The 22,064-nt window shown below is 42.0% G+C and overlaps 1 protein-coding gene across 1 annotated transcript in view; it reads right to left on the bottom strand.

The window, feature by feature from the left end:
• DMD (dystrophin) overlaps nt 1–20,459 on the bottom strand; it is a 1,188,090-nt gene extending 1,167,631 nt beyond the window's left edge. Inside the window, exon 1 of the mRNA XM_081951523.1 lies at nt 20,273–20,459. Within this exon, the coding sequence (XP_081807649.1) occupies nt 20,273–20,348 (76 nt within the window). The 5' untranslated portion in view covers nt 20,349–20,459. The remainder of the gene's footprint in view (nt 1–20,272) is intronic.
• Between the last annotated feature and the right edge of the window lie 1,605 nt (nt 20,460–22,064).

Here is a 22,064-nt window from a genome sequence, read left to right as displayed (position 1 = left end):
CTAGGTGCACATGATACCTGATCAACCCCCACATAGTCGAGCAGCCGGGCATATGCATGGGGCTTCTTAACTCCACTATCAGTTTTGAACAAGTTGGTGGGATGCTAATTGGCAGGGCCCCTGCCTCTGTGGTCACCAAGCTTGTCCAGCTGGAGATGAACCATCATTGAGAACTCCTCAGGTATATAGTCACCCCCAAAATAACAGACTCAGTCATATTGGGGCTTGCGTGGATGGAGAATTGGAGCCCTACGATCTCCTGGGAAGGTAGCCAGAGGAAGCTAGTCATTGATGTAGGACCACTGCCAACTGCAAAGCAGGATCACCTTGTAGAAGCTACAATCCCAGAGGTAACAAGACCACCAGAACCTGCAGCTCCAGCCCGAGATGCCCACTTGGAAGCCAGCAGATACCTCAAGAGTACTGGGACTTAGAAGGGGTCTTCAGTGAAGAAGATTGTAATTATCTCCTCCCTTACTAACCCACTGATTGTGCGATAGAGTTTGTGCCTGGGGCAAAACTACCGAAGCCTAAAGTGTACTCAATGGCTCTTAAAGAGATGGCAGAATTAAGGAAATACATCAATGCCAATTTGAAGCGGGGCTTTATCCAGCCAGCCAATTCAGAAGTAACAGCCCCCATGCTCTTCAAAGAGAAGAAAGATGGTGGGGGGTAGGCTCTGTGTTGACTTCTGGGGGATCAATGCTGTTTGCATAAAAAACACCTATCTCCCACCCCTCATAAAGGATATGTTGAACCACTTGGCTAAAGGCAAAGTGTTCACCAAACTGGACTTGAGAGAGGTGTATTACCACACACACATCAGGGAGGGAGATGAATGGAAGACTGCCTTTAACTGCCCCCTTGGTAGTTTCCAGTTCAAAGTCATGACATTTGGGCTACAAGGGGCCCCTGCAGTCTTCATGCAGTTTATTAATGAGGTGCTGCATGAGCACTTGTACAAAGGGGTGCTCATTTACCTTGATGACATTCTCATCTTTTCTGACATTCTAGAAGAACACATAAAGCTGGTGCAGCAGGTCCTGAAAAAACTTCTAGCTGCCAAACTCTATGCTAAACTATCAAAGTGTGAATTCCACAAGACCTCACTGGATTACCTTGGCTATTGTATTTCCAGCAAGGAGATAGAAATGGACCCAAGGAAAGTGAAAGTGGTGCTAGACTGGCAACCCCCATGCACACTTCAAAGTTTCCTGGGATTTGCTAACTTCTATTGGGAATTCATTTTGGCTTTTGCAGAAGTTGCTCTGTCCTTGATTGAACTGTTAAAAACAGGGCCATCCCTGACAAAGCCAAAGCCAAACCAACCTATTGGGTGGACAATAGACTGTCAAAAAGCATTTGAAAAATTCAAACGGCTCTTTGCCAAAGAGCCCATTCTGCAACACCCCAATCCAGAACAACAATTCATAATCCAGTCAGATGCCAGTGATGTGGCTATAGTGGCAGTGCTATTGCAGAATAACAAAGAGGGACAACTCTTGCTGTGTGCTTATGTCTCCAAAAAACTCACTGCCATGGAAAGAAGGTGGGCCATTTGGGAGAAAGAAGCCTATGTCATCCGATGGGCACTACTCACCTAGAGACATTTCCTAGAGGGGGACATGCCATTCGAGGTCTTGACTGACCATAAAAATCTCAAAGCCCTAAAAAGCCCCCGGAAACTGTTTCCCAAACCTGTTCACTGGGCACAATACTTCAGAAGGTTTAAATTTGAACTGAAGCACATCCCTGCCAGAAAGAACTTTCTGGTGGATACCTTATCGAGGAAACCACAGTATGACAGTCGGAGGGAAGAAGTGATTCACCCCATCATTCTGCCCCACCAAAGGTGACTCAAATCACCACAAGAGGCCAAACAAGGCAGCAGTCTACTCTTACCCAGGACAAGTTGACCGCAGCAATGAAATCGGTGCTGCCAACTGACCCCTGGCTCAACGACAACAAAGACATCCTGATGATGAGAAATGGCTTAGCCTGGAAAGGATCCAAACTTTATGTCCCTGCGAACTTAAGGCTGGAAGTACTAGAGCGAAGCCACAACACAAAATTGGGAGGTCACTTTGGATTCCTAAAAACACTTCACCTCGCCAGACATCAATTTTGGTGGCCAAAAATGAAAGCAGAAGTGGAAGACTATGTGAAAAGCTGTGCCACTGGCACAACCATGAAAATCCAACCAGGCAAACCCCCTGGATTACTGCAACTGATGGCTAGCTTTAGCTGACCATGGGAGGAGATGGCAACGGATTTCATCATAGAGCTTCCACACAGCAGCACAAATAAAATGATCTGGACTGTCATTGACATTGGCCACCAAAATTGTCTTTTAATTAGGTGTAAAGTTTTCACAAAACCAAAGTGTCCAGCTAATTTGGAGTTGTGGCACCTTGCCATTAAGTACAATCTTTGGCTAGCTGGAACATACAACTTCCCTCCCACCCAAGCTAAGTTATCTTTCATTAGGCAGCTGGATTTGTGGCTTAAAAACCATTCATCAGTGGCCAAAACCTGTTTAAAAGTTTGGGTGGTGTCATTGTCCATCAATGTTTCTTGTTTTGCCTGGGATCTGGTGATTACTTTAGTGGCTAGCTGATTGTTTTGTACTATGGGTTTGATTACGTCTGGCTTCGTACTATTCTTTTGCGGTTTTCTGGATAGTGCATCTGCCAGAAAATTTTTCCCCTGGGAGATATCTGAGCATAAACTCAAAACATTTAAAGTACTGAGCCCATCATACTTGTTTTGTGGAGAGTTTCCTTGGGGTCTTTAAGGCTTCTAAATTTTTATGATCGGCCCAGACTTCAAAAAGGATCTTACTCCCCTCTAGGAAATGCCTCTAGGTTAAAAGCACCCACCGAACTGCATAAGATTATTTCTGCCAAATGGCCCACTTCTGCTCAGTTTCATTCAATTTTTTGGATGTGTAAGCACATGGCTGTAATTGGTCTTCCTCATTTTTCTGAAGCAGGACTGCTCCTATTGCCACATCACTGGCATCTGTTTGTATAATGAATGGTTTCTCTGTGTCTGGGTGCTTTAGAATTGGCTCTGCTGAAAACAGCCGTTTAAATTTTTCAAATTCAGCTTGGCATTCCATTGTCCAGTTCAAAGGCTGCTTTAGTTTTGGGTTACCCTCCCCCTTCACTTTTAAAAGCTTGGTGATGGGGAGAGCAATCTGGGTGAAAGCGGAGATAAATTGGCAGTAAAAGTTGGAGAATCCAAGAAGCTTTGTAACTGTTTAAATGTGCGGGGTGGTTCCCAATCAAATACTACATGCACTTTTAAAGGGTCCATTTCTATGCCCTGGTGTGAAATGTGGTACCCTAAATAATCATTTTTTTCTTGGTGGAATTCACATTTAGAGAGTTTAGCATAAAGTTTGGCAGAGCGGAGTTTGTTCAGAACAGCTACGACTAATTTTACATATTCTGCTTTGGTCTTGGTATATAACAAAATGTCATCTTAATAAACCAAGACCCCCTTATAGAAATGCTCCTGTAGCAGTTCATTTATTAATTGCATAAATACTGCAGTGGGCCCTTGTAGACCAAATGGGAGCACTTTGAATTGGTAGCACCCAAGAGGGGTGTTAAATGCTGTTTTCCATTCGCCCCCATCTTTAATTCTAATGTAGTAAGCCTCCCTTAAATCGAGCTTTGAAATTTTTTCCCCTTTAGTGAGGTGTGCTAGCATGTCTTTCATGAGGGAGAAGAGTATATGTTCTCCACAGTGATTGTATTTAAATTTCAAAATAGCAAATTAGCTATTTTGATTGTTTTTGCAATTCCCTGAAAAGGGAGAAAAACCAAGTACATATTTATATGCAATCCACTAGAAAAGTTTACAAACTACAATTATGTTGTAGCAAGATTAGAGCAAATACATACTCACATTCTCATGATCTTTACATATTGAAGTATCTTTTAGCAATTAAGATGTTTGTTTACACTAGAAAACTTTATAAAATGCAATGAAAAAGTAAAGCAAACAAATCCCTAAATACATCCTTTTAAAAGGCAGTTTTAGAATCTCATTTTATACATTGGTAGCTATTATTTTAAGCTTTTCTAACATAGCAAAGGTTATTAAAAGAATTAAAAGAATACAGCAAAACAAAGCAATTCTCTTTCAGATGCACAAAATAGGAAAGAAATTTGCTGTCAAGTTCGAAGTGTGGTTATGCTGTTACAATTCTTATCGCTCCTCAACTTGACAAAAAACCAGGGCAGGGGGGAGAAGGGTGAAATGGAATGTAGGCTCCAGACTTCAAGAAGATGAGTTGTGAAAGCCAAGGACACTTCCACAGATCCAGAGACTTTTTCTCATAACAATACAATGACACTCAATTGGACAACATGACACATTAATAGGGGGAGGGAGAAATCTATACTGACATTATGTGGGTTTGCATGGGAATTATTGTAGGTAGATCTGATTTTGTCTTCAGCAGTGCTGAAATGATGTACTTGATAAAGCTTTCCATTAATAGATTGGAAGGTCTCAATTGTGCTTGATTTGGTTGGGTTTGTCAATCGGAATGCTGACATTGGCCTTGTTGCAGGCGTGGATTTCAAATTTTTTTACTACCTATTCTGTGGGCACGGCCTATTTTGTGGGCGTGGCTTGGTGGTCATGTGACCGGGTATGGACAACTTCTAAAATGTGGTGAAACTCACTTAACAATGCTCTTGCTTAGCAACCAAAATTTTGGGCTCAATTGTGGTCATAAGTTCTCTTTCTTTTTCTTTCTTTCTTTTCCTTCTTTCTTTCTTTCTTTCTTTCTTTCTTTCTTGTCTCTCTCTCTCCCACTTTTTTCTTTATTTCTCTTTCTCTCTCTCTTTCTCTCTTTGTCTCTCTTTTTTCTCTCTCTCTCCCTTCCTTCCTTTCTCACTCTTTCTTTCTATCTTTGACTCTCTCTTTTCTCTCTCTCTCTCTCTCTCTTCCTTCCTTTCTCTTTCTTTCTCTCTCTTTCTCTTTCTATCTTTGTCTCTCTTTTTTCTCTCTCCTTTCCTTCCTTCCTTTCTCTTTCTCTTTCTATCTTTGTCTCTCTCTTTTTTCTCTCTCTCCTTTCCTTCCTTCCTTTCTTCCTTTTTCTCTTACACGTTCTCTTTCTTTCACTCTGTCTTCCCCCTTTTTCTTTCTCACACACACACATCCCTTACAGTTGGCGAAAATGTCTCCGTGCAACCTCCCTGCCACCCCACCAGCCTGGGCACACTCCAGGCACTGCTTGATGCCCACTCCTTTATATCCCATTATGGGACGCAGTTGGCTTTCTCCTGGAAATCCTTCCTGGCTGGAGAGACCCTCTGGGGCAGCCCCGCTGCTCCAGCAACATCCAGGTGGGCACTGCGCCCCCCCGAGCAGTCACATAGCAGTGGTGCACAGGCTGCTGACCAACCCAGGGACTGCCTGGACACAGCCAGAGCAATGGGGCTGCCCCAGAGAGGAAGGTTTTCCAGGAGAAAGCCAACTGCAGCCGGCAACAGGACACGAAGGAGTGGCCACCCAGCAGTGTCCTGGGAGCAAAGCACCGCTTCCTAACTTCAGAAGGGAGCCGGGCAAGGCGAGGCTGAGCTGTGATGCTCCAGAAAAGACTGCCCAGTGGGCGAGCTCCATGGCTAAAATCCTGGGCAGACCCGGGCTGAGCCTAGTAGGAGTGGCAGGTTGGGTTTCCCAGTGGGGAAGCTGCCTCACAGCTCTGGGAGGCCTTAGAGAAGCCTCCTGAGGCCGTTCCTGGGAAAGTGGCAAGCAGGTGGGTGGCGGCAAGTGGTCTACGTGAGCCAGGGACTGGCAGCAAGGAAGGCTTCAGCCAGTGCCCAGGCTTGCATAGACCACGAAGGCCACCAGCACTCTCAGTGGTTCTTGCCGCCCCCTACTGTTCCCCCCCCCAAAGTCACAACTGTAGGCTTACTTATCTTTAGGCAGTCCTATAAGGAGGCAGGAGTAATGCAGCAGGGCAGGCAGGTGAGGATCGGGAACTCAGCAAGGATCAGGAAATCAACAAGTCACGAGCCAGGCCAGTAAAAGTAGTGGGCTGTGTCATGACCACAGTATATATAGGACTCTCAGAGGTGGAGCAATCGGTGAGCCAGAGGCTCAGTGAGTGGGTGGCGGATAGGCAGGCAGGGCAAGCATGTTGCGGATGGGTGGGACGAGAGAGAGAGAGAGAGAGAGAGAGAGAGAGAGAGAGAGAGAGAGGTGACCGGGTGGGGGGGAGCGGGGGGGAAGCGGGGGGGCAGGCCAGGGTACTGTACCAGTATGGGGGCGTGGCCAGGCCACCGCTGCTACTGGTACACAAACGTATGGCCAATTTCCGTTACCGGTATGCCTGTACCAGTCTGTAGCAGGAGCAACCCACTTCTGCCTTATTGCAGTGTAGAATCTCTTCTGATAAAAAGTCACACCAAAAACACCAAGGTTTTTTTTCAAATCCCTGAATTTTATTTAGTTATCAAATATTAAAAGCAACATGCATATTTTCAAACAATGCAAGATCACACCAAAAAGTTTGATTACCAATTACTGCCGGATTGCTTTCATCCCTACACTAGCAAGATTCTCCTCAAGATTATATAATAACATCTGCCATCAATCATCAAAAGGGATTGCCAGATTTTCAAACTGGCATTAGAGTGGGTTATGGTACTTGTGAGCATATTGCAAATTATATTGGATCATGGAAAAAATATCAAGAATAGCAAAAGAGCATCTATATCTGCTTTATTGACTATAAGAAATCTTTGATTGTGTTGATCATGACAAACAATAGAGATACCTGGAAGATCTGGGGGTCAAATTGATGCAGTCCTTATGCACAAATCAAGAAACCACTGTGCAAAAGCTATATGGAGAAACTGACTGGTTTAAGATAAAGGAGTGTAGTAAGGTTTCTTGTTCAACTTATGTGCCAAAGTGATCATGAAGAAGCTGGAACTTGAAGAATAAAAAAATCAAAATAAAGATTGGAGGAAAGAACATAAGCGTCTCTGATATACTAATGACACAACTCTCCTCTCAGAAACCAACAAAGGCCTGAAAATCTAATCAAAAGAATTAAAGAAGCAAGTAATTTGATCTCTTTCTAAATATCAAAAAGATCAAGCTCATTACCACTGTGAGGAATGAAAATATCACAATTGATGGTAAAGAGATCAAATGTGTACAACAATTCACATTTTAAGGATTGTGGATTCATCAAAGCAGTGAATGTAATCCAAAAATAAAGCATTGAATCATGCTATCTCACATAGTGATGATAGGAATCAATCATGTATGGAAAAGCAAGGACATAGCCTGGCAACTAAATGCAAACTAGATTGCACTATCATGTTTTCCATAGTTACTTACAGTTGCAAAAGTTGAATTATAAAAAAAAACTAGACAAGAAGGAAATTGACTCATTTGAATTGTGGTAGTCATCAAGACTCCTGCACATTCCTGAGACAGCAAAGGTGACAGACAACATTTTTGGAGCATATAAAACCAGACATATCACTGGAATATAAAATCAAAATTCCACCTTTCTTATCTAAGCCATGTCATGTGATTAAATTTACTAGAAAAGGCAGTTATGATCAGAATGGTCAGCATTAAAAAACCCAAAGCTGCCAAAAAACATGGTAACTAGACACCAACAAAGCCAACACTAGTCAGAGCATAAAACAACTGAAAGAAGCCATACAAGAGTCAACATAAATTTCTTTTCATAATAAACTACAGATCCTTTGAATAAATTGGTCTAACATTCTTGGACACTGAGTTCTGTTAGTACATTCTGTACTAACTTGCTGGGATGCCACTTCTAATACTTCTGCTTATAGATCTTAACCACGCCTTCAATGGTCTGCCAACTACATAGTGATCTAGAAAGCTATATCAAGATAACTACTTAAACAAATTAGATGCCAAACCAATGATATTTTATCCATTAGTTTTTTCACATTTGTTGACTATTAATAGGCTGTAGTATGAATGTACGCTGTTGTTCAGCACATTTTTAAAAATACCCTTGACTAATCTTAGAAAAAAGTTAGTTAAGGACAGTTCCATACCATGATTTCTGCAACTATATGACATTATGGTATAATGTAACTTATCTGGTGATAAATGTTATCTAATTGACTATTATTTAAAGCATAATAGAGTTAAAAAGGAAAGTGTGAATGTGAAATGTGGAATTTAAAATTGTAATTAGAAAATACAGAGCTGAGGTGAAACAAAGAATCATTACCATCAGAATATATTGACAGAGAATTCTTAATGCCAACATTTAGACAGGGATATTATTTTCTACTAAAATTGTCACTGTGAATAGGAATGTTCTATGTGGCAGGTGACATGAAACAATAAAATATGACATTTGTAGATATACTATTCTGGTATGAATCTGTTCCATTTAATTAAGTGCAAAATGCCTACCCTCAGTCATTCAGCAAGACCCCAAACCAAGTTATTCCAGATGTAACACAATGTCTAAAGCTGTGTTGTAGACTCTCTGACTTCAAAAGAAATATTCATATTATGTTACACTCTGAACTAATGGATCAGATGGATTTGTAGCTGGCTGACAAACCATACACAACAAGTAGTCCTTAATGGTACCACTACCATACATGGAGGGAAGTAAGCAGTGGGGCACCACAAGGCTCTGTCCTAGGCCCAGTACTCTTCAATATCTTCATAAATGACTTTAGATGAATAGAAAGGAAACTTACCAAATCCTGCACCTCAAAATTAATAAGACATCCATGAAAATAAGGCCAAGTGCTTATTTTGGGGGTCAAAATAAGCATTTGACCTTATTTTCAGGGAAACACAGTAATATATTGAGAAGCTAGAGATCTATTTGGACCTGTTCAATATAAACAGATCCAAACATTGTACCCTCTTTGGACAACAATGTATATTTGGCTTGCATTGCTATATTCTGAGGTTTATCACTTGTTATCAGAACCTGTAGAGGGACCAAATCTCTTTGATTTCTAGTTATTGGGGATAATGCTTAAAGTAACAATCTTAGAATGTCAAATCGTTTTGTTTTTGAATGTGAACCTTATATGTCTATACATAGATAAAACGCACACAAGCATATGTGCCTCTGTCTGTTTGTCATCCTTTGATAATGGCAACTTGGACTAGAACTTTCATTGCTTAGCATTGGTGATGCAGTACCCATTGCCCTTGATAAACTTTAAGTGAGGATCTCACATGACTGTGATTTGCAAAGTTAATGGGGAAGCTGGCAGGAAGTCACAAATCCCAGACAGCTTGCAAGTAAACAAGTTGATAAGTACTGAGTTGGAGGAAGGAGCTGGGGAAAGGAGCTGCAGCAAGTGCATGCATGCTAGGGAGGGGATGCTACAGTGCCATACAAGGACACGAGTACTAGAAAGAGAGTGCTGCTGTGAGGTGCAAGTGCAGCAGAGTAGGGAAGGAGATCCTGCACCCTGAGTATGCTCTATGGCATATAACATCCTTGGAATCTCATATTCCATAGCAGAACATCTTGAGAAAGTGGCAAGAACAATTTCCAACCTTCCCTACTTGTTTCCCCACTGACTTTGCTTGTGGGAAGCCAACAGTGGAGATTGCAAATGGCAATCATGTGACTGAGGGTGCTGCAACCATTACAAGTGTGACCCACTGGAAGATTTCATTTGGACACTAATTTAGAGGCAGTCTAATTTCATATTGGGATTCAATGTCTTAATCTAATGTTGAAAATAATAGAAGAAATGTGGTACCTTTTAAAAAAAGAAATGGATAAGGTTTGCAGGTAACTCCTAGGGAATAAAAAGTTACAATGTTAAACAGCTTTAAAAACTTCAATCTGTAATTTCCTACATTTAAGGTATCGTTAAAGGAAATTACTGTAATGTACTGTAAAGAAATATGTAATTTAGAAGTCAGGATTTTTTTGTATAAGTATTCTCTTTATCCTATTCTTCATCCTCCCATAATTATTTTTTGTAAAGACTTGCCACAAAAATATCATTTTATCTGATACATGTCACTATATATTACCATATTATATTAATGTTACTAGATTTACAGTCTACTATTGGCTGCTTAAAATGTGTAACAATAGCCTTTTGGGCATTACTAAGAAACCTTGGGTATATTAATTTTTACAAGTGAGGTTTCTTATTTGTAAATAATTAATACCTGTTTACTGAAAAGTAAACTGAACCCAGTTAAGCATGAATTGGACTGTAGCCTAAGAATGTTATATTGTTGCTATGTATGTGAAAAAAAGTCCCATTAAAATTTTATTAAAAAACATAAAAATGTTTATACAAAGTAAAGATATTCTGGTCCATGCTTAAATGTTTGTTCCAATATTCCAAACAAGTTAAAAGACATCATAATTAATCTTGTAATACTATGCAAAATTTCTCAAGCTCATTTTGTAGTGAAATCAACTAGCTTTACTTCTAAATAATCATATATAAGTCTGAAGAGTGTGTCATTTATTATTTTTTCTGTATCAATACTATATTCCCATGACGTGGGAATCAAAATAGAACCAGGCAATGTTAAAACACAGAAAAATTAGTCACTCTACAAATAATATATATAGTCCTTTCAAACCATTCAATTTTATGCAAGTACATTAAACTTTCCTTGAATTATTTTCTAAACTTATAAGGATTGCCTCTCCTAGCTTAAGAAAGTGAAGACTCTTGAAATGGAGTATTTCAAAAGGAACCTTTTATTAAGAAGAATGGAAACCATTAAGTTCAAAGTGACATGTGAATCCCCTTAGGCAATGCAAGTAGAATTAAAGCAGTAGAGACCCCTCCCATTAGTTAGAATGCAGATTTTAGCCAATACACAAGTGTGAAGATGGTTCCTTTACCAACTGACCTGAGAACCAGATAAACATACATTCCCATGGCTATCTTCCATTAGACATTAAAATGAACCGTCCCACATGGCCATCATAAAGCTTCCCCAAAAGGTGAGGGGATCTCAAGGTGCTTTGGCGCCAGGAAACCAGTTGTAAAATATCAGTTGTCACAGGCACTGCTAATAAATCGACTCTAAGGACCCCCTCCTCCCAAATGAATGGCAGTATCACTTTTAGGAATCTGACAAAAGTCTTCTTTGTAAATAAACTGTCATTCATTGGATGGCAAGACTCCCTGTTTATTGCCATAACTTTGAATAGTTCTCCTTTGTAATCTTGGAAGCCATGAAAATACATCTAACCCTTAAGATTCATATGTTTTCACATGTAGCTTAAAACAGTAATTTTAATCATAAAACTGCAGTGGGAAATAAACTTTAAATCAATCATCCTCTTTTAATCCAACTCAATTAACTTCACTGACAACTTCTCTCTGAAAAAGTTCTGATTTCAATAATGTTTAAATACATTGCTCCTTTCAAATGACATACTGCCTTTTTTATTCTTCACAACACCAAATGTAAGCACAGATGAAAGGAAAGCATATGGACATATGGAGTTCAGAGTGCAAACAAGCAATCTGGCAAATATAGAGTGTCCCTGCCTAATGCTAGAGTTGCAAGTTTCAATCTGAAGGTGAGTTTAATTTCTTTAGTAATTAAATTTCTCAGCAGCCATTCTAGACATCATTACTAGAAGTACAATATTTAGTATAATTTATGTAAGTCAATTTATGTGCAGTTATACAGAATTTAATCCCATTGTGTTTCCCTTTTAAAAATACAGAAAACAATGAATTAGAGAATAAGGAATAAGGACACTAAGGAATGCTAACTCTTTCTCAGCCAAAGTTTTAAAAGTCTTAAGAAGAAAAAAAGATGTTTTCCATTGATGGACAGCGAAGCCTAATCCTAGAGTACTACTACAATACATCATAATAGATTTTTATGGATTAATTCTAATCCATCACAGAACTTCACAATTTAATTCAAATTTCAGTTTTATTCATGCTGAAGGAACAAATTGAAACTTGCTGAAAGCAGCTTTTTGAAAAATCTGGAGCTTTTCTTTCATTCTAGGGTATTAGTGTCAGGCCTGCAGCCAGTTCCTTTCAGGATCTTTGGCCTGCCACACTCTCTCTTATTTTACTATGCTGTTTCATTAGTGGGGAATTGGGAGGGGGAATAGTAAGGAGTATAATGTGTTGTTGTCAAAATAAAAAATTTCTTCTAGAAACCAAGGCCATCTTTTGTTCTCTACACCTCTGAGCCCGACCGGAATTGGATGGGTGGAACTGCCAGTGTGGCAGTGGAAGATTGGACCATGTGATGGACTTGTGGGTGTGGGACAAGATCATGAACTTTCACCTGGCTGGGAAACCCCAGCAAGCTTTCAGATTCGGGTTTCCACAGAAGTGCCAACATGTCCCTCTTAATAAACTGGAACTTTGAGGAAAGCTCTGCCTTGGACTCTGCTGTAATTTTGGATGATATTTGGAAGGCTGACATTAACCCAAATCTGACTTAAAATATTTCATCAGCAACCCCTGGGCGGGTGCTGGCGTGGGGTGCTAACTCCCAACATTGACCTGACCTGGTCAGTGTAAAATATCAGTGAAGATGAAGATAGAGCCAAAGGAATTTATGAGGGAGGAAAATTGGAGATTTATAGCATCTGGAAAGATGCAGCTGGAGGGGGTTGAAAGTCAACCCAGCCAGCAGAAAACAGCTTGGGCCACATCTCCCCCTAGCCAGCAACTGATGTTTGGCCTGCAACCTGTGAATCAAGCACCACCGGAATGGGCTTTCTTCCCAGGTCATGGATGGGAGAGATACCAGTGGGCTCCTGCCTTCCCTCAGCAGATGGCACCATGTCAGATAACTGGGCAAGGGCCAACCCAGGGATTGACTTCCCACCTTCCCACAGAGAAATGATATCAACAATGGCAGAAGGGATGAATGAGGGGGAAGCTGCAGGATGGATAGTGGAACAATGTGATGAGGCGGTTCCTAAGTTTAGAGATGCAATTGGATTCTATCCCTCGGGGGGGGGGGAATAAAATGCCACCGTTGCTCTCAACCTGGCCACAAAGCATCAGAGTCTTTAGATCCAGCCTCAATATCACAAACATGTGCACCAGCCGCCAGCGCGATAAAGAGAAGGCCCCAGAAGCCACCACAAAAGAGTCATCTGGGCCAACAACCTCAGAAAGTGGATCTTCAATCTAAGGTGAGGAAAAGTTCAACCAATGGGAAGACCTCAGAGGAGGGAAATGCTGAAGATGACCCAATGGTGAGTGCACTCATCTGCCCCTTTACTATAAAATGCAACTTCCAAGTGCCAGAAATGGGAGTGGAGGGGGAAGTTGGGGCAATTGTGGACACCGGCTGCACCCGATGCTTAATCAGCATGTCTATTGTGGAGCAGCTAGGCATACGCACAAGACCCCTAAACCATCCCATTCGGTTTGAGCAAGTGAATGGAACACTAATTGGAGGGGCCCCAGCCACGAAAATTACCTAGTTGGTAAAGTTAATGATAGGCTGCCCCTATGAATTCCTCAGATTCACCATAGCTCCAAGAATGCAGGAATCAATTATCTTGGGGCTTGCCTGGCTGGACAAGTGGACGCCTACAATAAAGTGGGTGGATGGCATTAGGAAATTGATTATCGGCTTTGGGCTGTTACCACCGGTGGAGCTAAAAAGCCACCCAGGAATGATTGAACCCAACAGCCAAGACCATCTGGAACCTGCAGCACCTGCAGCAGACACCAAACCCCCATGGATCCAACAAGTACCAAAATACTACTGGGACTTGGCTGAGGTGTTCAGTGAGAATGATGTCAACTATCTTCCCCCTCACTGGCCCACAGATTGCGCAATAGACTTCAAATCTGAAGCTACCTTACCAAAGCCAAAATGTACTCCATGACTCCCAAAGAGATGGTTGAATTGAGGAAGTGCATCGACACCAATTTGAAACAGGGCTTTATTGAACCAGCGAAGTCAAAAGTAGCGGCCCCAATGCTCTTCAGAGAAAAGAAAGATGGTGGGGTTCATCTCTGTGTTGATCTGCGAGCCTTGAATGTGGTATGTGAAAAAACCGTTATCCCCTTCCCCTCATGAAAGATATGTTGAACCACTTGGCTAAAGACAGGGTGTTTACCAAGCTGGACTTAAGAGAGGCGTATTACCGCATATGAATCAGAAGAGGGAGATGAGTGGAAAACCGCTTTTAACACCCCCCTTGGCAGTTTTCAATACAAAATCATGCCATTTGAGCTACAAGGAGCACCCACAATCTTCATGCAATACATAAATGAGGTGCTACATGAGCACCTGTATCGCGGAGTGCTTGTTTATCTTGATGACAACTTGATCTTCTCTGAAACCCTAGAAGAACAAGTGAAGCTGGGAGGTGACTCGAGGCTGGCTTCTGGGCCTGGTGAATGCCTCATTGAGTGAGGGATCCTTACCAACTGCCTTGAAGGAGGCGGTGGTGAGGCCCTTACTTAAGAGGCCTTCACTCGACCCAATGGAGCTAGCGAATTATCGTCCAGTCTCCAACCTTCCCTTTTTAGCGAAGGTTGTTGAGAATGTGGTGGCGCAGCAGTTTCCACGACACCTCGACAAATCCGATTATCTAGACCCACGCCAGTCCGGCTACCGACCCGGGCACAGCACGGAGACAGCCTTGGTCGCGTTGGTGGATGATCTCTGGAGGGCCAGAGATAGAGGTTGCTCCTCTATCCTGGTCCTATTAGACCTCTCGGCGGCTTTTGATACCATCGACCATGGTATCCTATTGCGCCGGCTGGAGGGGATGGGAGTCGGAGGTACCGTTTTGCGGTGATTTGGCTCCTACCTCTCCGACCGGACGCAATGTGTGTTGACAGGGGGGCAGAGGTCGACTCTGAGGCCACTCACTTGTGGGGTGCCACAGGGGTTGGTCCTCTTGCCTCTCCTGTTCAACACATATGTGAAGCCGCTGGGTGAGATCATCCGTGGTTTTGGGGTTGAGTATCATCTGTACGCTGATGATACCCAGCTGTACATTTCAACCCCAAAGCACCCCAACGAGGCTGTCGAAGTGATGTCCCAATGTTTGGAAGCTGTCGGGGTCTGGATGGGGGACAACAGACTCAAACTCAACCCCTCCAAGACTGAGTGGCTGTGGCTACCGGCACCTCGGTTCAGCCAGCTCATTCCATCGCTGGCCATAGGGGGTGAACAATTGCCCCCTGTGGAGCGGGCGCGCAATTTGGGCGTCCTCCTTGATGCCCGGCTGTCAATGGATGACCATGTGGCAGCCGTGGCAAGGGGGTCGTTCCACCAGGTTCACCTGGTGCGCCAATTGCGCCCCCTACTGGACCGGGATGCCCTGCGCACGGTCACTCACGCACTGGTGACGTCCCGCCTGGACTACTGCAACGCTCTCTACATGGGGCTGCCCTTGGGACGCGCCCGAAGACTGCAGTTAGTCCAGAATGCAGCCGCGCGGGCTGTGATGGGGAGTACTAGGTACTCCCACGTAACACCTCTCCTGCGCGAGCTGCACTGGCTGCCTGTGGTTTTTCGGGTGCGTTTCAAGGTCCTGATTACCATCTTTAAAGCGCTCCATGGCACAGGACCTAGTTACTTGCGGGATCGCATCCTCCCACATACATCCCTGTGGCCAATTCGCTCTCACAGGGAGGGGCTTCTCCTGGTGCCGTCCACTAGGCAATGCCAGCGGGCGACACCAAGGAGTAGGGCCTTCTCTGTGATGGGCCCAACCCTCTGGAATGACCTCCCCCCCGACATTAGAACCACCACCGACTTCCGCTCCTTCCGGCAAAAATTGAAGACTCACCTGTTCCGATTAGCAGGCCTGGCATAATTACAACTATTCCTCCTGGTAGACGTATTATTAACTGGTTATTTTATGGGAATTGTTTTTAAGTTAATCTGTGTTATATTTTTAGGGGTTTTAAAATTATATTTATATATACTGTTTAGCTGTACAGTTCTTTTAACTCTAATTTTAACCTCCTCCATATTTAACTTTGCATATTTAATTTTATCTATTTTCCATATTGTGATGTATTTTTCTACTTGGACTGTACACCGCCCCGAGTCCCTTTTGGGAGAGGGGGCGGTCTAGAAGCACAGCAAATAAATAAATAAATAAATAAATAAATAAATAAATAAATAAATAAATAAATAAATAAATAAATAAATAATAAATAAATAAATAAATAAATAAATAAATAAATAAATAAATAAATAAATAAGCTGGTACAGCAAGTCCTGAAAAAACTTCTGGCTGCCAAGCTATATGCAAATTTGTCAAAGTGTGAGTTCCACAAGACCTTACTAGATTACCTGGGTTATCACATCTGCAACGAGTGGATAGAAATGGATCCAGGAAAAGTGAAAGCTGTAATAGACTGGAAACCTCCAACTACTTGCAGACAACTACAAAGCTCCTTGGATTCACCAATTTCTACAGACAGTTCATTCCAACTTTTGCAGAAATTGCCCTCCCATTGACTGAGCTATTAAAAACGGGCCCTTCCCCAACAAAGCCAAAAGCAAATCAACCCCTAAAGTGGACAATGGACTGTCAAAAAGCCTTTGAGAAATTAAAATGGCTCTTTGCTCAACAGCCCATAATGCAACACCCCGACCCAGAGCAACCATTCATAATGCAGATGGATGCCAGTGATGTAGTGATAGCTGCAGTTCTACTGCAAAAGAATAAAGAAGGCCACTTCTTGCCGTGTGCTTATATCTCCATAAAACTCACCACTACTGAAAGGAGCTGGGCCATTTGGGAGAAAGAAGCATTGGTGATCAGGTGGTGCCTGCTCACGTGGAGTCATCTCTTGGAAGGGGGGATCTGCCATTAAAGGTATGGATGGATCATAAAAACCTCGAAGCTCTCAGAACCCATCAAAGACTATCCCCAAAATAAATTCACTGGGCACAATACTTCCAAAGGTCCCAATTCGAACTTAATCACATCCCTGCAGGGAAGAACTTGTTGGTGGATGCTTTTTTGAGAAAACCGCAGTACGACAGTAAGAAGGAAGAAGTTGTTCACCCCATCATTTCTTCCTCCCACCAAAAGGCGGCCCAAGTCACAACACGAAGCCAGGATAAGCTGATGACAGCGATGAAATCGGCACTCCCAGCAGACCCGTGGTTCAACAATAACAAGGACATCCTAATGCTGAACAGTGGCTTAGCCTGGAAGGGGTCCAAACTGTAAGTCCCTGTGGGGTTGAGGCTGCAAGTTCTACAGCGAAGTCATGATGCAAAATTAGGAGGCCACTTTGGATTCCTAAAAATGCTCCACCTCGCCAGGCATCAATTTTGGTGGCCAAAGATGAAATCAGAGGTGGAAGATTACGTAAAAAGCTGTGCTACTTGAGCAATGATGAAAACACCGCTGGGGAAGCTCCCTGGACTACTACAATGAGTGGCCAGCCCTAGCCGACCATGGGAAGAGTTCACAATGGACTTCATTGTCGAGTTCCCAGACAGCAGAGGGAATAGAATAATCTGGACAGTTATTGATTTGTTTTCCAAGCAGACACATTTCATCGCTTGCTCAGTGTTGCTGTCTGCAAAGAAATTAGTGAAAATGTTTGTGAAACACATTTATCGCCTGCACAGGGTGCCCAAGAGGATCATTTCAGACTGCAGAGTTCAGTTCACCGCCAAGTTCTGGAGAGAGTTCTTGAGATCCATTGGGTCCACACAAGGACTCAGCTCAGCATTTCATCCCAGCACGAACGGCGCAGCAGAGAGGGCCTATGCGATGGTGGAACAATACATCCGGTGTTATGTGGACTATCAGCAAGACAACTGGTCGGACTTGCTACCCTTCACTGAAGTGGCGTACAACAATGCGGTCCACAGCAGCACTGGATTAACTCCATTCCAGATTACCAGTGGCATGGAATTTGTTCCCATGCCTGAGCTGCCTAGAGAACCTCCCTCCTCCATGTCTCTGAATGAATGGATGGACACGCTAAAGAAAGAATGGGAAAATATGAAGAAAGCTCTAGCAGATGCATCAGAAGCCTACAAGAAGTAATCTAATAAACACAGCTCGCTCCAACCCCCCTTTTGTGTGGGGGACAAAGTTTTTGTATCTACCAAATATATAAGATTAAGAATGCCTAACAAGAAATTGGGGGCAAAATTTCTAGGTCCTTTCCCAATAGTGAAGATAATTAACCCAGTTTCAGTGCAACTCAGTCTACCCAGAATTCTAGGGAAGATTTACCCAGTATTTAATTGTAGCTTGTTGAAACCAGTAATTGGCTCCAGCATAAGACTGTTCACCCAAGCTCCTCCTCCTCCTGTAGTGATAGAAGGGGAGACACATTATGAGGTGAAAAGAATGTAGACTCCAGGCTGTAAAGGGGTCACTTACAATACTTAGTGCATTAGAAGGGGTACCCTTTGTCCAAAGGGTAAAAAGCTGGAACCTAAAAGTGGATTAGTTAGTAAAAATTCCATGAGGAGTTTCCCAATAAGCCAAAGGGTCCCCCTGGGTGGGAGGGGGGAGAGGTGGTTAATTTTGTTATGTTAACCCTTATATTATTTAGGTTTCCACAGAATTGCCAACATGTCTCTCTTAATAAACTGGAACTTTGAGGAAAGCTTTGCCTTGGACTCTGATTTAGTTTTGGATGATATTTGGAATGCTGACAATTAGAATATTACAGAAGGTCCCATAAGTTGTCATTCTTAGACCCTAAAACAATGCAACAACCTGAAGACATCTCAGGATAGTTTTTGATTAAATCACCATATAATTTATTTTGGCATTTGTATTATATATTTCAAGGGCAACTCCAAAATTGGATTGAAATGCCAGATACCAAGCATCTAAATAGAAAACCAGAATTTGTTGTCATGTTGAGTGGAGAGATGAACTCAAAGTTAGGTGACGAATTAAAAGAGGAATTAAGAGCACTAACAAACCATTTCAGCTATGCTGTCATGGTTCTTGCAAATTGTAAGAATGTTTCCCAAAAAAGTTTTCTGCACAATCCTATATCAAGATGATTCTACATGTCTACAAACTCTAACTGCACAGAATTTCAAATGGATATTTTCACATGAGTCCTCATGTGATCTATGTACACTATGAACAGACTTACGACTCCATGATATGCCAGTGTAATAAATTTAAGTAAGTAACTCATTTAAAGGAAACATGAATGAAATCACATGAAAGTTGTGATTACTGCAACCCATGCATCATGTTTAAATTAAGCCTGGGACTGGCAACAGACAGACTCCTCTTTGTCTCTTGTATTCCATTTTGCTTTATTTTGGATTTTAACTTAGAAATGAAACAAACCTTAACTATATATCCTATAGAGTGGATACGGAAGACATTAATCTCCTTTTTGTTTGGCTGGTTAACTACATAATGTTTCAGAAAAAATAAGTACTTCATTATTTTGTAAAAATACAAATTCTGAACAGTTAATACCCAAATTGCCTGAACTAGTTCTTTTCCAATGCTAAAAATAAGGAGGCAGCCCAGGCAACCTGAAACTTTATCCAATGGTGAACCATTATAGCTGCTTCTATTTGTGGCTATGATGGCCTTTGCTGCAATTTAGGAGATTCTTAAAACCTAGAACCTGTCATTGTGAATAATAATAAATAATAATAATAATAACAAAAACAATGTATGTGCCATACACATATGTCAATAATATTTGTGATACATTTTTAAATGTTGAGTTGACTGAGTTTCATGTTTAATGAATAAAAGAAAATAGTAATAGCTCTTTTTCCTGACTTTTTTCTTGCATTAGTAAACCAAAGCAAACAAGTCACAGTTTGCTCAGAGAGATAAAAGTAACATAAAATAAAATGCTAAATAAAACAAATGTTTCTTTGTTTCTATCGGATTGTATTCCACGTGTATCCATCCCCATCCCATACATCACATTGTTTTCTTTAAACCTACATTAATTCTCAGCCACATCTCCACTGGCTTCTCAGGAACAAGTGATTTAAGATCACATTACCAAACAAAATAAAGTAAAATGCCTTTTGACCAGAGGATGGAAATTAAACGCACACAGACTTCTCCCCAAAGTGCCAAAATCCCAGCTCAAGTTGGACATACAGTTTAACTTAGTAGAAGAGCGACCGGCAGCTGCTCTATGGTATAGAAAACTTTCCCAACAGCAATTTCGGAGCCAGTTTTTTGTGTGTTATCAAGAACCTCTTTCACGCAGTGGAGAACATTGTGGCTTTTGTTTTTAAAGCACAAATCCAACACACATGTGTAACATCACCAAATCGTTTGTCCTACCAGATCTGCTCTTGATAATATCAGTGAACTCGTCAACTGCAGACGCTTCCTCAGGTTGTCCTCCTGCCTCAGTCATGGCCAAGCCCACGCGCCTAACCGTACACCAAAAGCTCTCGTTTGGCTCTGCTTCTGCAAGCTGGAGCTTCCCTCAGGCCAGAAAATCGAGATCCACCAAAGTTTGAAAAGGAGAAATTTATGCTTTCTTCGGAAAAGAGAGAGTGGGAGGAGAGGGAGAATGGGGAGAGTTAGCGTGGCAGCAGGGAGCCAAAGAAAGGAGGGCGAAGCCCTCTGGCTAAATTGTCTCGAGATCACATTGGCGAGAGAACTGTCAAACTCTGAGCGCCGAGCCGCGAGAACAGGTGCTGAGCGGCAAGAGTCTGCCTTAAAAATAGAGCCAGAGAGGGAGAGAGACCGCCATGGAAGGTGAAAACGAAGAAGGAATGAGGTCTCAGCAAATCAGCAAAATCCAGGGAGTCCCCTTCCGCCCGGCAGCAGATCAATGCAAAGGGGAGCAATTAGAGAGCAAATTGCACAGCGAGGGAAAGAGAAACATGAATAATTAAGTAGCTTAAAAGCAATCCTTTCATACATTCCGACTGAAGCTCCACTCATTTTTCTTTCTTAGTTATTCGCCTTAGTCGGCGCTGGAATCCCGGAATTGAAATGTCAAAGGAGGAATCGCCTAAGTCTTTCAGGAGATATTTCGGGGCGGTTACTAGTCCTTAGCAAACACTGAACTGTTCATATATAAAACTTACTCATCTGCTCAGCATTTTTCCCAACTCGAAAGGCATTATAAAGCTTCTGAAACACTTTTGTCTGCTTTGCTTTTCATTTTTAAAATGCTTCAGTTGGAAAGGAAGACCTCTGCTGTTACATAAACATACACAGTAGAATCGTAAGACTGGATGGAAACATTTAGACCACCAAGTTCAAACCTTATGCAGGAATCCAAATTAATGAGTCCCTGAAGTCCAACAATTCAAGGAATGTGGAGATACTCTTTCTCTCTTCTCTCTCTCTCACTATCTCTCCACCTCCTTCAATCAGGTGTTCTTTTTCACTTACTCCACTAAATCTTCCACACTGATTAAATTCATGTCTAAGAAAACTAATGCTTTTGTGCCTTCTTCTGTCCTCTGAAGGAGAATGTTGTTAGTCATGCTGGTCAGGAATTTCTTGGAAAAACCTGTTAAATGGAATTTGTTTTCTCCAATATGTGCAGATAATTATAGTATTGTTCGTTACTGCTTTGTACCTGTTGGAAAATTGAAATTTGCTTTTATCAAGCACCATCCACAACTCCTCTTTGACTGGGCAGGCCATGAAAGTCATTAAAAACAGCTTTTCTTCATTCATTTATTTTAAATCAAATAACTAAGTTTATTCACTTGGATTTCTAAACAAGTACAGCAGAGGTGATATTCAGCAGGTTCTCACTAGTTCTGGAGAGCGGAAATTTTGAGTAGTTTGGAGAATTGATAAATACCACCCCTGAGTCCCAACTGATCAGGAGGAAATGGGGATTTTGCAATGACCTTCCCGTGGAGTGGGGTGGGAATGGAGATGTTACAGCATTTTTCCCCTGCCACGCTCACCAAGCCACGCCCACAGAACCGGTAGTAGAAATTTTTGAATCCCACTACTGAAGTACAGGTACTTTAACTACAATGCTACTATTGCTTTTGTTCATCATGTACAAAATGCTATATTCCAATAATGGAAATTATTTTATCAGATCTCTAGTTTCATGTCTATTAAAGCATATGCACCTTTGCATAGTTGCTCAAAT

The sequence above is a fragment of the Natrix helvetica genome (genome assembly GCF_964273705.1).
Source record: "Natrix helvetica genome assembly, chromosome: 4".
NCBI classification, from domain to species: Eukaryota; Metazoa; Chordata; class Lepidosauria; order Squamata; family Natricidae; genus Natrix; species Natrix helvetica.
Note: the sequence above shows the minus strand (reverse complement) of the source record. Positions and strands in the feature narration are given on the sequence as shown.